This window comes from Neofelis nebulosa, chromosome 8 (genome assembly GCF_028018385.1).
Source record: "Neofelis nebulosa isolate mNeoNeb1 chromosome 8, mNeoNeb1.pri, whole genome shotgun sequence".
Lineage (NCBI taxonomy): Eukaryota > Metazoa > Chordata > Mammalia > Carnivora > Felidae > Neofelis > Neofelis nebulosa.
In genome coordinates, this window is record NC_080789.1 from 25,574,074 (window position 1) to 25,591,681 (window position 17,608).

The 17,608-nt window shown below is 39.5% G+C and overlaps 1 protein-coding gene across 5 annotated transcripts in view; it reads left to right on the forward strand.

Moving 5' to 3' along the window:
* LOC131519062 (uncharacterized protein C3orf20 homolog) overlaps nt 1–17,608 on the forward strand; it is a 189,313-nt gene that overhangs the window by 33,613 nt on the left and 138,092 nt on the right. For all 5 annotated transcript variants that reach the window (XM_058741732.1, XM_058741731.1, XM_058741730.1 and 2 more), the window contains 3 exons: nt 1,512–1,611; nt 12,163–12,390; nt 13,764–13,913. In XM_058741732.1, the coding sequence (XP_058597715.1) occupies nt 1,512–1,611; nt 12,163–12,390; nt 13,764–13,913 (478 nt within the window). The remainder of the gene's footprint in view (nt 1–1,511; nt 1,612–12,162; nt 12,391–13,763; nt 13,914–17,608) is intronic.

Consider the following 17,608-nt stretch of genomic DNA (forward strand, 5'->3'; position numbering starts at 1 on the left):
GAACCAAACCTTCTGGGTTAAAAGGCAAAACTTGGTTCTTAAATTGTTTAAATGTTATAAAGGAGACTTCCCAAGGAAGATTATGGTTACACAAATCTAGGAAGAATACAGATGATCCCTTTATGAGGTTATAAAAGGGATAAGATATAGGTTGTTAGGAAAAGGGAACCTCGTCATCCCTTGAAATACAGACATAATATAGCTGTGTGGCTCAGGGAGTGAGTAGGAGTTGGGGCTGACTGCCATGGGTCTCATAGATTTGCTTCTCATAATCTTTTCATCATAATCTAAGAACTTTAAGACCTGTTGAAGTTTCTGCTTTTAGGGAATATGCTTTTAGGAGTCCAGTGTCCCTCCCATACTTCCCCGTTCCCTACATATGCTTCTGAATTTGATGTATTTAGGAATCAAGTTAGGACTGGAACTGTCTCACTGAAGAGGGATAGATATTGAGGAAATATGCATATGCTAAGAATAAGCACAGTAAGTAGGGCAAAACAGCAAATAGGAATGAAGTAAATTATAAAGTATCCAGAGAGTTCTGCATGAAAATGCCCAGGAGTCCAAATAAGTAGGTAAAGTCAGTGACAGGAAATCCCTCAGCAGGAAACTGAATGACAAGCAGATAGTCTGTGAGCAAGGAGCCAGCCTTTAGTCATTAAAAGGCAGGACTGAAATCCCACAGTGGGAGGCTGGCAACAATGCATTATCTAACCCTAAGGAAATGAGGATAGAATTTGTTCAGCCTTTCCAATCTGAGGTAAGGATGGTTCTCTTGATCCAGTGATGATGAACCTGAATGTGATTATGTTAGTCAGGAATCTTTAAGCTGTAGGTGACAAGAACCCAACTCACACTAGCTTCAGCAACAGGAGAATCCTGTGCTCGTGTATTGGGGGTAACTCACAAGATTAAAGGAAGAACCACAGGAGCAAAGGTCCAAGGCAGGATGTATGACTCAACACTTGCAGGGATTCTTCTCTGTCCATCCCTGCTTGGCAAATTTCTATGGTTAGGCTTGCTTCACACAGTGAAGATAAGGAGATAGTCACTGCCCCTAGAGTCACATGCTCCTTGCCTAGAAAGAAAGTGCTTCTTTTCCTCCAGTGTCCACAGAGAAGACTCAGGAACAGAACCCACGTCTACTGACTACCAATAAACTATTCTCTCTTGAGAGATGGGATTCTGTCCCGGGACTGGGGAATGCTGAAGAATCTGATCTGTAGGTCTACAGGTATGTAGGGATTTTTAAAAGGCCTCTACTTCTTCAGAGGTCTTCATAGGGATTTAATCCTTGGGGTTAAAGCTTTGATCCCATTTTAGTTAAAATCTCCTGAGAAGAGGTATTTCTTAAGCTAATTGCTTACACTTTAATATGAATGGATTTTGGTTCCTTTTTCAAGTAGGCTTGGGTAGACTGATAGCTGAGCAGGATTTATCTAGTGAGTACTGACATGGAGATAAATTTTTAAATAGCCATTTTGAGTTACTATGTGTGTTGTTGTTTTAAGGTTGGATTTTTCAACATCCTCACTCAAAATTGGAAATTCTGAAATGGAAGACAATCCTCAATACTGCTGTGAAGAGACTACAAGAAGCCATAATTCAAATGTAGGGAGCCCTCTGAAATCTTTAGAATCATATACTTTTATGAGGCGTGTGATGCGTAGATAGGCAAGAAGAGATGCAGAGCCTGTGGGACCCTGGGCAAGTCACTCTATTGCTTTGCTTGTCGTGTTTGTAATGTGAAAAAAGTATGTACATACATGCACACACAACCCTTCTTTTCCTGGTAACTCACAGAAATAAGTCAGTCTGTGCTACACGACTTACCAGTCAATCAGCCTTGTCAGGTGACCAGCACAGGATCCTGTGTGAAAACAGTGGAGAGGAGGGAGAGAAGAAAAGAAGTCAGGGAAAGAAGCCCCAGCCATAGGGAAAGCACTGTTCCAAGGAAATATAAAACTAGTCCCCGTGTACCTCAAATGGGAAACTAAACATCTCAGCAAGTTAACTATCAACAATTAGGAGGTGGTAAGAATCAAACAATTAGGAGGTGATAGTAACCACAGCAAGCATTGACAAAATTTCTACTCTGGCTACACAGTGGAGCTGATGCTTTACATTTATTATCTATACTACTTAGAACAACTGAGAGAGAGAGAGAGGATTATCATCTCCATTTTACAGGTGAGGACACTAATAGTGCCACAAAATGTGGCAATTCGTTTAGAGTCATACAGCTAGAAAAAGGCAGAGCCAGGGGTGACCCCAGGTCTATCTGACTCCAAAATGCATCCACTTTCAACCATGCTTTATTTTCACTCCAGGTTCCCACCTGGACTTTGGTGAGAAAATAACTACTATTGCTTTGTGAGTTATGTTTTAAATGGGATACATACTTAGTATTTAAAACATTTATTTAAAATTACATACACACAGAGGCACCTGGCTGGCTCAGTTGGAAGAGTATGTGACTCTTGATCTCAAGGTCATGAGTTCGAGCCCTATGTTGGGTGTAGAGATTACTAAAAAATAATAATAAACTTTAAAAAATAAAATAAAATTACATCAAAAAGGTAAATTGTAAAATGAGAAATGTTTAGATCAGAAGCAAATAAATTTTAATACTATTGATAAATCTAAATTAAGAGAGATTTTATAATGTAATGTGAAATTCTTTATTAGATTTTTCTAAAGTACTGCCTCTGGGGCTCCTGGGTGGCTCAGTGGTAAGTGTCCAACTTTGGCTCAGGTCATGATCTCATGGTTCATGAGTTCAAGCCCCACATCAGGCTCTGTGCTGAAGGCTGAGAGCCTGGGGTCTCTTTCAGATTCTGTATCTCTTTCTCTGCCCCTCCCTGCTCATGCTGTCTCTCTCTCTCTCTCTCTCTCTCTCTCTCTCAAAAGTAAATAAACATTAAGAAAAGAAATACTGCCTCTTTCCTGCTCTGGATGAGAATTGAGCAGCTTGTGCAATGACTGGGAAAGAAGGACCTGCAATCATCTGACTCATTCTCTTTAATGGTGTCTTTCTCTTTAAACCCCTTTAAGGATTAGGAAAGGCAGAGCAAGCCCAGAGCTCAGGCCACAGTGGTCATGTTAAATTGTTAGATCTTGTGATGAAAATTCCTGGTGATTTAATCAGCATAGAGTAATTTCTAGTGAAATGTTTTAAAAATTGCAGTTATTATTGTATTTAAAATTTTAAACTTAGTTTCACTAGAAATTACTCTTTATTGGTTGAATCTCCAGGAATTTTTAAATTTAAATTAGTAAATTCAGTATATTGGTAAATTTAGTATCTAATTTTACATCATATTACAGCTGTTTTAAAACACCTAGGCATAGTATTTAAATTAACTTTTATTATTGTACAAGTATCAATATTTTGTTTTAAGATTTTTCCCCTTGTTTTTATAACTAGAAAAATTTTCCTCATGCTAAAATTAGATAGACCTACTCTATTTTTAACTTCTTTTTTCTCCACTTACTGGAAATTGTGTATGGTATGAAGATCCTAGCTTTAATTCTCCCATGCCAATAATAATGACAGCTAGTGTTTACTGAGTGCTAATAAAAATAGCTAATGTTTATTGAGTGCTTCTTTTGTGTAACACACCACACGAAGCAATTTACATGCCTCCATGAGTAAGTCACTGCTTTTATGCCAAGGTCAGAAAGCTAGGGAGTGAGTGAGCTGCTATTTACTCTTAGATTTGTTTGATACCAAAGCCTGTGCATCTAACCACAGCACTCTATCATCATTCTGGAGCCAGGTATTGAATACAATCTGTGTTATCCACAGATTTGAATTCTCAGCTTAAATTAATCTTCAGTCTTATATATATTAGAGTCTTCTTCTGAGCTGTCTGTTCTATTTCATTGATCTACCTGAGTTTTCAGCTATTTTAATTATTCAGATTATATAATATGAGAGAAACAAGTATGGTGTTAAGAAAGAGGGCTTAAAGTCAAATTGATTGGTCTAAAATCCCAGCTCCATCCATGCATGTGACCTTGGGAAAGTCACTAATTTCCCTTTGCCTTATTTTCTTCATCTGTAAAATGAAGGTAATCATAGTAGCTACCTTTTAGGGCAGTTGTAAAGCTTCCTAGTACAACTAGACATTCGGTAAATATTAGGTATTTGTATCTTAATTACAGGTACAGCAAACCTCCTCTGGTTACTCTTTCTTTTTTTTTTTTAATTTGTATTTTTATTTAATTTATTTTTTTAATTTACATCCAAGTTAGTTAGCATATAGCGCAACAATGATTTCAGAAGTAGATTCCTTAATGCCACTTACCCATTTAGTCCATCCCCCCCTCCCACAACCCCTCCAGTAAGTAACCCTCTGTTCTCCATATTTAAGAGTCTCTTATGTTTTGTCCCCCCCACCCTGTTTTTATATTATTTTTGCTTCCCTTCCCTTATGTTCATCTGTTTTGTCTCTTAAAGTCCTCATATGAGTAAAGTCATATATTTGTCTTTCTCTGACTGACTAATTTCATTTAGCATAATACCCTCCAGTTCCATCCACATAGTTGCAAATGGCAAGATTTCATTCTTTTTGATTGCCGAGTAATACTTCATTGTGTGTGTGTGTATATATATATATATATATACACACACATATACATATATATATGTATATATATATATACACACACATATACATATATATATGTATATATGTGTATATATATATATACACACATATACATATATATGTATATATATATATATATATATATGGTATATATATATACATATATACCACATTTTCTTTATCCATTCATCATCGATGGACATTTGGGCTCTTTCCATACTTTGGCTATTGTTGATAGCACTGCTATTAACATTGGGGTGCATGTGCCCCTTCAAAACAGCATACCTGTATCCTTGGATAAATACCTAGTAATGCAATTCCTGGGTCATAGGGTAGTTCTATTTTTAATTTTTTGAGGAACCTCCATACTGTTTTCCAGAGTGGCTGCACCAGTTTGCATTCCCACCAGCAATGCAAAAGAGATCCTCTTTCTCCACATCCTCACCAACATCTGTCATTGCCTGAGTTGTTAATGTTAGCCATTCTGACAGGTGTGAGGTGATATCTCATTGTGGTTTTGATTTGTATTTCCCTGGTGATAAGAGATGTGGAGCATTTTTTCACGTGTCGGTTGGCCATCTGGATGTCTTCTTTGGAGAAGTGTCTATTCATGTCTTTTGCCCATTTCTTCACTGGATTATTTGTTTTTGGGGTGTTGAGTTGGATAAGTTCTTTATAGATTTTGGATACTAACCCTTTATCTGATATGTTGTTTGCAAATATTTTCTCCCATTCCATCGGTTGCCTTTTAGTTTTGCTGATTGTTTCCTTCCCTGTGCAGAAGCTTTTTATTTTGATGAGGTCCCAATAGTTCAGGTTTGCTTTTGTTTCCCTTGCCTCCAGAGACATGTTGAGTAAGAAGTTGCTGTGCCCAAGGTCAAAGAGGTTTTTGCCTGCTTTCTCCTCAAGGATTTTGATGGCTTCCTGTCTTACATTGAGGTCTTTCATCCATTTTGAGTTTATTTTTGTGTGTAAGAAAGTGGTCCAGGTTCATTTTTCTGCATGTCGCTGTCCAGTTTTCCCAACACCACTTGCTGAAGAGACTGTCTTTATTCCATTGGATATTCTTTCCTGCTTTGTCAAAGATTAGTTGGCCATATGTTTGTGGGTCCATTTCTGGGTTCTCTCTATTCTGTTCTGTTGATCTCAGTGACTGTTTTTGTGCCATGATTACTCTTTCTAGATCAAAAACATCTTAACCAATTTTACAAATTTCTTCTTCCAGGTGAGCTTACAATTAATTTTTCAAGTTTAAAGAAGTCCTCAAGTGATGTGGACCAGGCAGCAAATTTTAACGAAAGAAAAAAAAAAAAACTTGTAGGGAGTATATGAGAACTCTCCGTATTTTCCACTCAATTTTGCTGTGAACCTAAAACTGCTCTGAAAAATAAAGACTAAAGCAAAAATTGAAAGAAAAAAAAACTGGAGTCAAAACATCTAGGTTCATTAGTCAATGGGTGTGGGATCTTGTGTAAGTCACTTGAACTCCCTGAACCTCTGCTTCTTTAGTCATTTAGGGATAATAACAGGTCTTCTGCTTACGGCAGGTTGTTGTGACTATATATATATGTATATAAATGTACTTTGTACACACTAAAGCACTAAGCAAGCTAAAAGCATTTTTTAATAATAACCCAGTACTGTCAGAAGTGGTTTCTTGAGACAAGTCAGTTTAGACTGAAGAAGAGATGGCTTGGCAGAGTAGATGGAGGAGGTGAATTTAGCTGGCACACAGCACCAGGGATGAGTCTGATGCTGTTACACATTACCCATAGTAATAAACTATCTCAAGGGAGTGGGTTTTAACAATGAAAATTTGTTCCCAAGGGATTTATCATATACAGAATCCAAGCTTCAAAAAGAACACATGTAACTTTACATTATGTGCATTACAAAACATTTCTGCAAGAAAATCAGCCAAATCTTAACATCCCTTGGTTCCCAGGGTGAGCGATTAATAAGTAGATTGAAAAAAAAATGCTTGTTGGATGAAATGCAATTTTTGGCAAATCATAACTATTGGCCTTTGTACCCTACCAGATTTCTACCACATTTGCTCAACACAGAACATTATATCAAGTCAGACACAGGGAAATGAGAGAAGAAAGAATCTTCTCTAACTCTGTTGGCAGGTACACACTTGAAATAGACTCTCTTTTCTTGGCACAGGAAGTCTGGTCTGACAAATGTCACTACATCCCAGACCAGAACCCAAACCCTCCCATCCCAGACCAGAACCCAAAACACTCTTTACAGCAAAGCACATCCTCCACACTGGGTTTACCTAGACCTTTTGTCTGGGCCTGAATCAGAGAATCAGATCTTTGGGCTGTAGCTGGTAGAGTTCTAGTCTTCTGATTTTATTCATATGTACGATTAGAGTATGGTGGTACAAAAGCATTAGACTGGGAATCCAGACTCACTCCTAACTCAGACCCTGCCATTTCTTAGCTGTGTGACCTGTGTTCCAAGAGGCTATGTCTGTAAAGGGGCAGAACTTCAAGCTTTGAAGTTCACAGAAGTCTTATGCTCCCATTTGCCAACCATAGTATTTGGGGCACTTATTCTGCTTCTCAAAACCTTATCTTCCTCATATAAAATGGAGGTTCTACTAGAATTTACCTCATAGGGTTATTGAAAGCATTAAATGAAATAACCCAGTTCAATAACTTAGCACAATCTGTAGAATATATGAATGCTTAGTAAACAGTAACTATTATTTAGCAATTATCAATTCCCTTTTCTGTACTTTGACTCCTTCATCTGTAAAATGGAATTAGATATTGCCCAAGCATCCTTCAGTTCTGACATTCAGTGAATGTCCCCACCATATTGAATTTAGCTTAGATTCTTAGGCAAATTTGATTTGAGATGATTTGAAATGCAGTTCCCTTTCTATTCCAGCCTCTCTTAGAGTGGTCCAGATACCAGAGGGCTAGGATAATTGGGTAACTTCTGACTTAGAGAAGAACTCTTTTGTAAGCCCAACAATGACTTTTCCTGGGAATGACCAGCCACCCAAAACTTTGAAGAAACCTTTTATGCAAGTATTAGGGCTCCTTTGTTGAACTAATCAATTTGGTGTTAATTATCACCTGCTGGAGAATCCAGAGGTCAACTTCTGGTTCTCAGGCAAGAGGAGAACAAAACTACTGCCATTGCCAATTCCTCGAGAAAAGGCAGTGAAGGGCAGCCTTTTTTTTGGCAGAGAGACTGATTGGTCTTTACACAATAATCAAGACTCTTTGTCTAGGGACTTTTAAAGGGGTTAGAAAAAGAAGAAGAGTTATGGGAACTTCCCTGAATTATAGTTGCCGACTCGGAGTATTTGAATAATGTAACATTCAGATAAGGTAGGAGATTTTGCATTGGAGTTTTTTGCACTAGAGCTTTGTTGTATCTTGATTTTTGGCCTTGCAAGTAAGAAGGGGGAGCATGCCTTTTCTTCTCCCAAAGATTATAGGTATATACACTTTAGAGGCATACTTACCTTTCTTAAGAATAATCCAAAAGGTCCATTTGTAGAGACTCACAGAAAAATAGAATCATGTCTAGGCGTTGAATGAAAGAGCCCAGATGTGGGCTTGGTAAATGGTAATTAGACTCAGGTTTCCAATTGGTCTATAAATGTGTGCTCTTAGGCTGAATTCCTGCCAGCGTTTGATGCTTATAAATGGAGTAGCGTGTGTGTGTTCTGGTGTGGGGAAGAGTGCAATTTATAAGGGCTCCTTTTTTTGTCACATTGCTCAAAAATTCTGCCTACTCACCTCATTTTTGACAATGGGATACATTTTCATGAGAATGTGAAAAAGAGAAGAAGGAGTGGAGGAGGAGGAAAGCAAAAGAAGAAACAAATGTCAAAAGAAACCAGTTGTTTTAATCAGGCATTTCCATTTTTGAGTGGCAGATCTGGCCCTTGCCCACCCTCCTGGCTCTGGTTCCTTCCCCACAGAACTTACTGAGAAGTGCCCGCTCCTGTTTCTCTTAGAGGGGCCAGTGAACCTTGCTAATTGCTAGGGACTTCCACCCCCAATACCCCCGAAGCCAACAGCAGTGTGGCTATATACCTCTCCCTCCTTTCATTAATCAGCTATATTATTTTCCAATTACTTTTTTTTCAAAATCGTGTAAGTGTACTCTTATCCCCCCATCCCCTATTTCCCATATCCTGTCACCCCCTTCCCCTCTGGTAACCATCAGTTTGTTCTCTATAGTTAAGAGTCTGCTTCTTGGTTTGTCTTTATCTCCCTTTTTTTTCCTTTGGTGGTTTGTTGTGTTTCTTAAATTCCACATATAAGTGATATTATATAGTATTGTCTTTCTCTGACTGATTTATTTCAATTAGCTTTATACTCTCTAGCACCATCCATGTTGTTGCCAAACAAATTTCATTCTTTTTATGGCTGAATAATATTCCAGTGTGTATATATATCACAACTTCTTTATCCATTCATCTATCGATAAACACTAGGGTCGCTTCCATAATTTGGCTATTGTAGATAATGCTGCATAGGGTTACATGTATTTCTTTGAATTAGCGTTTTTGTATTTTGGAGGTGAATACCCAGTAGTAAAATTACTGGGTTATAGGGCAGCATTATTTTTAATTTTTTGAGGAACCTCCATGCTGTTTTCCACAGTGACTGTACCAGTTTGGATTCCCACCAACTGTGCACAAGGGTTCCTTTTTCTACACATCCTTGCCAACACTTGTTATTTCTTGTGTTTTTGATTTTAGCCATTCTGAAAGGTGTGAAATGGTACCTCATTATAAGTTTGATTTACATTTTCCTGATCAGGAGCGATGTTGAGATCTTTTCTGTGTCTGTTAGCCACCTGTATGTCTTCTTTGGAAAAATATCTCTTCAGGTCCTCTGTCCATTTTTTAATTGGATTGTTTGTTTTGGGGACATTGAGTTATATCAGTCCTTTATATATTTTGGATACTAACCCTTCATCAGATATGTCATGAGCAAATATCTTCTGTCATTCCATGGGTTGTCTTTTAGTTTTGTTGATTGTTTCCTTTGCTGTGCAGAAGCTTTTTATTCTGATATAGTCCCAATAGTTTATTTTTGCTTTTATTTCTCTTGCCTCAGGAGACACTAGAAAATGTTGCTATAGTTGATGTCAAAGAGATTACCGTCTGTGCTTTCTTCAAGGATTTTTATGGTTTCAGGTCTCACATTTAGGTCTTTCATCCAATTTGAGTTTATTTTTCTGTATGGTATAAGAAAATGATCCAGTTTCATTCTTTTGCATATGGCTGTCCAGTTTTCCCAACACCATTTGTTGAAGAGACTTTTTCCCATTTTATATTCATTCCTTCTTCATCAGAGATTAACTGACCATATAATTGTGGGTTTATTTCTGGGCTTTCTATTCTATTCAATTGATCTATGTGTCTATTTTTCATGCCAGTACCAGACTGTTTTAATTACTACTGCTTTGTAATAAAACTTGTAATCTGGAATTGTGATACCTCCAGTTTTGTCTAATTATTTTTTAAGTAAACTCTACACATAACATGGGGCTCCAACTCATGACCCCAAGATCAAGAGTCAGGTGCTCTATTGATTTATCCAGCCAGGCACCCTGTCCAATTTCTGAGTTTTAATCATTTAAAATTTTTTCTTTCAGCATAGCTCTTATACCCCAAAACCCACACTCAACCAATAAATGTCACATGTGCATACATACACACACACACACACACACACACACATGCACACAGACCAATTCTTCTAAACATTCCAAGACCCTTATTGAAGTATGCCAGCTCAACTTTAGCACTTTTCAAGTGCACCTTAGAATGTGAAACATTGAGGATTCCTGTTTGTGTGTATTCTGAATCTGAAGGGACTTGCTGAGGGCAGCCTTAAATATTTTTTTTACCCTGTTGCTGAAGCTTGTTTGTTTGTTTGTTTTGCATTCTACTCTATACCCATGTTAGAAATGCCCAAATGCCTAACTCTTCTCTGAGAAGGTAGCTACCATTTCCCCTAATTAGAGTCCTGACACTTCTGATTATTTTCAAGTGTTGGTTATAGATCTGCCCAATTCCATCACTGCATTATGTCTTAAACCCAGAAGCCCTGCAGCCCACTTTTAGTAGCTGGGACCATGGAGTAAAGGCAAGCCATCCAGTCCATGTGGATGTTAAACAGGTGGTGTTGGTCTCCTAGAGGGCCAAGAATGTCTCTGCTCTTCCAGCCTGATTCTGGAGGCTTCTTCCAATGGCATGTTGCCAACAGCTCTAATCTGGCATGCTTGAGTGCACGAGTATATGTGCATATGTATGTGTATGTATGTGCACATGAGTGTATATGTGTGTGCATAGCTGTGTGTGCATGTGGGTTGCGGTCAGGAAGCTGGGCAAGAACTAGGAAGTTCTGTTTCATTGGCTGACCCTCAGATACAAAGCCCTGGTCGGTCTACATTTTTTGTTTGTTTGTTTATTTTTTTTTTTTTAATATATGAAATTTATTGTCAAATTGGTATCCATATAACACCCAGTGCTTATCCCAAAAGATACCCTCTTCAATACCCATCACCTGCCCTGCCCTTCCTCCCACCCCCCATCAATCCTCAGTTTGTTCTCAGTTTTTAAGAGTCTCTTATGCTTTGGATCTCTCCCACTCCAACTGGTTGGTCTACATTTTATAGTATGCCCACAACTCCTGTAGCTCCTGACACTAGAAATATGGGGAACAGTCTCATGAAGTGAAGAAAGTAGAGAGTTTGGAGCTGATATACATGACATTGCATCCTGGCTTTACCATGCATCTGCAAAATTCAGGGACTTTTTAGAATGGGGATAAATAGCATCTATCTCATAAGAACGTATGAATTTTGCCTGTGGAAGATACCTATTGAATATCTGTGAATAGTTAAATGACTGTTCCAAGGGGCCTACCTTAATTTCAAGGTCTCTGAAATGCAGAACATATGTAGTTTCATATTCACCTACTCTTCCCCTCTACCACCTTATTATTAATGAACATGTATGTATGTATGTGTCACTAACTTGTAACAAAAACAACTAGTATATTTAGAAGGCATGCTAAATACTGGGGTCCATGCCTAGAGGTCTGTGCGTATTAATTAACCAGAGATTCCCTACATTTCTGTGAGGCATTGTTACCCCCATTTTACAAATGAAAAATAACTAAGACTCAGAGTTTAGTATTTTGCATACTTTTTTAAAGTCCCAAGTGTTAGCACCAGGTTTCACCTCAGTTCTCGTCCAAGGTCTACGCTGAATCATGTTGCTCCTGTGGGGAGAGAGGACTCCTTACTAGTCCTGCATTTTCTGCAGCTTCTGGTCCAGTGCTTCACACACAGCAGGTCCTCAAAAACTGTTTACAAATGATAGGCACTGAATAAACACTTGGCTAAAGATTTCAAAATCCAGCTGTCCAGATCTAAGGAAGCCTCTTAGACTGGCAGTAAAGGTGAGGTCACAGAGGCCAGAACAGCCATTGCCCAGCCTCTAGCCCTTGATAAGATCAGGAAATTAACTACTTCTGGAATTTTTTTCTTTGAACAGAAAAGCAGAAGAAGCAAAGCTTAAAAAAGAAGGATTCAACAAATGTCTTATCCTGCGCCACTATAATGATCCTAAAGGTGTGGTGAAGGTAGACAACAGTCCCAAAGTTTCCCAATGTTTCTGGCTGGAGCTGCTGAAGAGGAAGCCTAAGATGCCAACAGTCAAAGAGGCTGACCCAGAGATGAAAAAGTTCCATTATGCCCTGGTAGACGGTTCCTCTTTGACCTAATATCCTTTTGAAATCCCAAGAGGAAAGGAGGATGGAAGGGGCTGGGCATGATGGAAAGGATGTCTCGAGAGGTAGGGCATTTCTGTTTCAGCAGAAAATCGCATGAGTATTGGAACAGGAAGTCTGATGCCTTGCCTCAATCTTTTGCTCTCAAGGGTCCACTTTCCCTCCTGCTGGAGACAAGAGAAGTCAATGCAAGAAAGAGGTTGGGGCAAGTTCTCTAGTCTGCAAGACTTACTTCTATTTAAGGGAACCTCTGGTTGTAGCTGTTAGGCTACAACAGCTCACATGGTTCTGAGAAAATGAGTTCTCCTTCATTTTCCTGGTTAGTAGAGAGAACCACATGGGCATTGGGCATCAAGAGGATCTAGCTTAGAGAGAAAAGAGATTTTATGATAAATTCCTGCAAATCCAAAATGAAAAAGACCTCAAGAGGTTGGTGCAATTAGGTTTTGTGAACTTGTTCACATATCCATAATTATCCCTCAGCCCTCCTTTGCTCTCATCTGTCCACAGATGTTGGCAGGGAGACACAGTCCTCCTGCTGCATGCTGTCAGGCCATACTGGGTAGCAATGGGCAACTTTGTTTTCCAGTGACTCTTCCATTAATAGAACCAATCTGACCAGACTTCCTTGCTATTATCCACAAGACTGGTTTCAAAGAGTTTGGGGTTAAAATGAGCATGTAAAAAACTGATGTTTACAGAGGGGAGGTGGGCAGGGGGTATGGGTTAAATGGGTGATGGGTATTAAGGAGGGCACTTGTGATGAGCACTGGATGTTGTATGTAAGTGTTGAATTATTAACTTCTACACCTGAAGCTAATAAATAAATAAATAAATAAATAAATAAATAAATAAATAGTAAGTAAATAAAAATGAGGGTGCAAGTAATGAACGTATGGGAAGAATATGCAAGTGGGAGTCAGGGAACCCGGCATGGCCTGGCACCACCATTATTGTACTCAGTGACCATGGGAAGGCGAGTCACCCCCTCTGGACTTCTGTCAGCTCATCTGTAAATAGTTGTGTAGAAAAAAAATTAAATATGGGGCACCTGGGTGGCTCAGTCGGTTGAGCGTCCGACTTCGGCTCAGGTCATGATCTCACTGTCCGTGAGTTCAGGCCCTGTGTCGGGCTCTGTGCTGACAGCTCAGAGCCTGGAGCCTGTTTCAGACTCTGTGTCTTCCTCTCTCTGTCCCTCCCACTCATGCTCTGTCTGTCTCTCTCTCTCTCTGTCAAAAATAAATAAACATTAAAATAATTTTTTTTCTAATTAAATAGGATAAGAGTTAACATCATTCCATATAAGAATAATTATTACCATTATTGTTGGGTTTTATCAGTATCAGTTCCTTAACCTGGATTTTACCTATCCTTCTGGCCGCCTCGCTGTCTGCCAAAGCTATTCTGCTCTCCCTTGGGGTGGCACGTACACCAACATATTCAGTGACCTGCCAGATCAAGTTATCCTGGGAACGTTTACACCTTTTGGATGTGGTAGCATTTCTTTTCCTAGAAGGTATGTGAGATTCCAGACAAATTAGAACTTGTGGGTAAGTTAAGGGGTGGAGAAAGAGCTACATCCCAACAGAGGCAAGGACAGGAAAGTAATCGTTTAAATGGTCAATCTAATTTGGAAACTAGGTAAGGAAAATGAAACATACGCATGTGTTCATGGCTGCTCCAGGTTGAGACTTGCAAATTTCAACAGGCCAGAAGACCATAGGTCTCAAAGAATCCATTTGCACCATCCACATGATAATGCTGTCTCTCAGGAGCAGAGGGACATATACGAAGGCAAGGCCCCAAGAATACAAAGGCTGGGAACTGAAACAGGAAGACTGTTATTTAGGTGGGCCAGGGGTCAGCTGGGCCTCTCTGCCCCCTTAAGAACTGGTTGCACTGGCAGTACCACCATCCCATACCCTTACAAGGTCTCACATCAGGGGCTGGGTGGCTCAGTGGGTTAAGCTCCCGACTTCGGCTCAGATCATGATCTCACGGTTCATGGGTTCAAACCCCACATCAGGCTCTGTGCTGACAGCTCAGAGACTGGAGCCTGCTTTTGGATTCTGTGTGTGTGTCTCTCTCTCTGCACCTCCCCCTCTCGTGCTCTCTCTCTCTCTCAAAAATAAATAAACGTTAAAACAAAATTTAAAAAAAAGAAAAGAAAGTCTCACATCCTTCTCAAGATTGCTGCAAAATTCTCAGGGGTTATAATCTCACCGTCTCCTCTGACTTTTACTCCCTGCCTCCTTTGAATCTTGTTCTCCACTCTGCCTTGTAACTGTGGGTTTATTTTGGCTCTCTTTTATTTGAGACAATTGGGAAATTTGCTCCTTTTTTGATTTTCAAACATAAAAACCCCTCTGTGAGGATGGCCACATTTGTTGGTGGTTTGGGTCACAGGAAACTTACTGCACGCTGCATCAAACATCTCAAATGAAGTGTAAAATGTACAAACATGTTTTAAAAGTGCTTCATGTCCACTTTTTCATTTTCCTCTCCAGGATCCTCTTTTATTCTTATCCCTTCTATTTTAAAAGCCCTTGTCCCTTTTCATTCCCCACCCTCCAAATCTTTTCGTTTTCTTATGAAAGAGAAATTCAGCTCTTTATAGCTATATGCCCCATCCAACTAATTTTTGCATATTCAAGCACTTAGCTAACAATCTGGATAAGCCATCCTGGGAGCAGGGGAGGAGATGAGAGAGGGATCAAAGAAGAGGGCATGAGGTTATTTTGCTACCTCACACTGCTGTCAATCAGCCACACCATTGCTACTACATGTCTTATTCATTCATCTATGCATTTCTCCTTTCTTTTTGTTCCTTTAATAAATATTTATTGAGCATCTATCATATGTCAGATTAGAGTAGAGAGGAATATAAAGTTCCTGTTTGCCGGGGCGCCTGGGTGGCGCAGTCGGTTAAGCGTCCGACTTCAGCCAGGTCACGATCTCGCGGTCCGTGAGTTCGAGCCCCGCGTCAGGCTCTGGGCCGATGGCTCGGAGACTGGAGCCTGTTTCCGATTCTGTGTCTCCCTCTCTCTCTGCCCCTCCCCCGTTCATGCTCTGTCTCTCTCTGTCCCAAAAATAAATTAAAAACGTTGAAAAAAAAAATTAAAAAAAAATAAAGTTCCTGTTTGTCAGGAGATTTGTTACAGAGAAACTGAAGAGCAATATTTAGAAAGGGAAATGAATGCAGAACATTGAAACAAAAAGGTGTCTGTAGAAAATATTCGTTGATTCAACAAATATTTGCAGAGGACCTACTAGCATGAACACTGTTTAGTCACAGGGGATATAGAAGAGAACAAAACAAAGTCCTTAAGCAGCTTACATTTTAGTGAAGGGAGACAGAGTAAACAAACAAATATATACCATATCAAGTGATGAAAGAGGCTTTAAAAAATAAATGAGTAAAGCAGGGTAAGGGGAACTGAAGAGTGGTGGGAATGGGGAATTGCTATTCTATATTGGATGACCAAAGAAAGCCTCTTTGATAAGGGACCTTGTGAGCAGAAACATATGGCAGTGCAGGGCAAACCGTGCTGTGGACAGGAAAAGTGTTGTAAGCAGAGGGGAAAGCCAGAGCTAAGACCCTCAGCTGTGAGTGTGCTTAACAGATCGAAACTAAATGGTGATCTCTGGAATGCTGGCTCCCCAAAAATCTCACCAAAATATCAACCTGTTGATAAGACAAAGCTGAATTTGTTCTAACCAAGGCAAGGGAGAGCACTACCTTGATGGAATCTCACTTCCTGTGAGTAGAAAAGCCAACCCAAAAATCTACTGGTTGAGGAATAGTAGAGTGAGCTACAGGGTTCCGTTATCATGGATACAAATTTCAGTCCACATGTTCAGATGAGCAGGAAATACAACTTTATTTTTTCAACACTCAATTTAATTTCTAGATAGATTCTACCAGCGGGTGGCAGAAACTTAGAACCCTGGTATCCTTTCTCCAAGGGTTCATTTCCATTCCAAGGAGCTGATAAAATGAGAAAGCATTAGTAGCTGGGGAAGTGTCGTTTGGTTCTCAGGCATCTTCATTCTAAATGGTCTGTGTGATTGGTCTCTGAAGCTCATGGGTGCATCCCTCTGGCTCCAGTTGCAAGGTCTTCCAAGGCCAGGCTTTTTCTCAGCTACTCCCACATCTTTATGAGCACACAAGAAACATTTGTCTGGCTTTGTCTTACCCTGAACATGGGGAAATCAAGGCTGTTCCACTCCCGTCTGTGTAGAAGCCTCATGCATCTATTCTCTTACTCTTGAGTTATGTTGGGCCTCAGGTCAGCCCCAAGGCTCACCACCTGCCCAGGCTTTCAAATCCCTCAAATTCATATGGGATTTACTACTCTACTGAGGGCTCCACCCCACCCACCCCACACCCACCCTGCAACTGGCCTTAGGAGGATGGCACAGAGCTTTTTCTCTAGAGGTTTCTTTCACTGAACTTCCTTACTTAGCCTCTGATACTCCTTTCCACCCCCTACTCCTTTGCGGTACAAAAATCTGCTCCTGACAGATTACGTATTCTCCCATATCCCTATTGCCATGTGTCTAGATCTCAGCTTTTCAATCTCAAAAGTCAAGAATTTGACACTGTTATTCTCACAACACTTTCCTGAAGCCACAGGTGCTGTTCAAGATCTAGGTGAGTGGGAGAAGGCCATGGGTAAAAAGGAAAGACTGGGAAGAGAGGAGTGTGAATTCTCCCACTACATTACATAGCATTCCCATTAAGGATGACAAGTACAGGAACAATGTAAATACTTGGAATTTATGTGTGTGTGTGTGTGTGTGTGTGTGTGTGTGTTTGTATGCATTTGTGTGTATACATATACATACATTTATATTATATATAGTACTGTAAAAAAAACTAACAATCTATACATAGTATTTATAGTCACTTAGCAAGAAATATATAGGTATTATTGATTTTATAATAATAAAAATGTAAATATTATTTTAGAATTTATATATACATTGTACCTACCCTATTGTGTGGTTGTGAGACCTAAATAAGACAAATTACCATGTCAGTTTTTAGTGTGTTCTAAGACAGGTAGGCTAAGGCAGATATAGATAACTTTTGAATGTGATGGATATGTTTATGGCATAGAATATGGTGATGGTTTCATGGATGTATACTTATCTCCCAAATCATTAAATTATATGTATTAAACATGTATAACTTTTGGTATGTCAGTC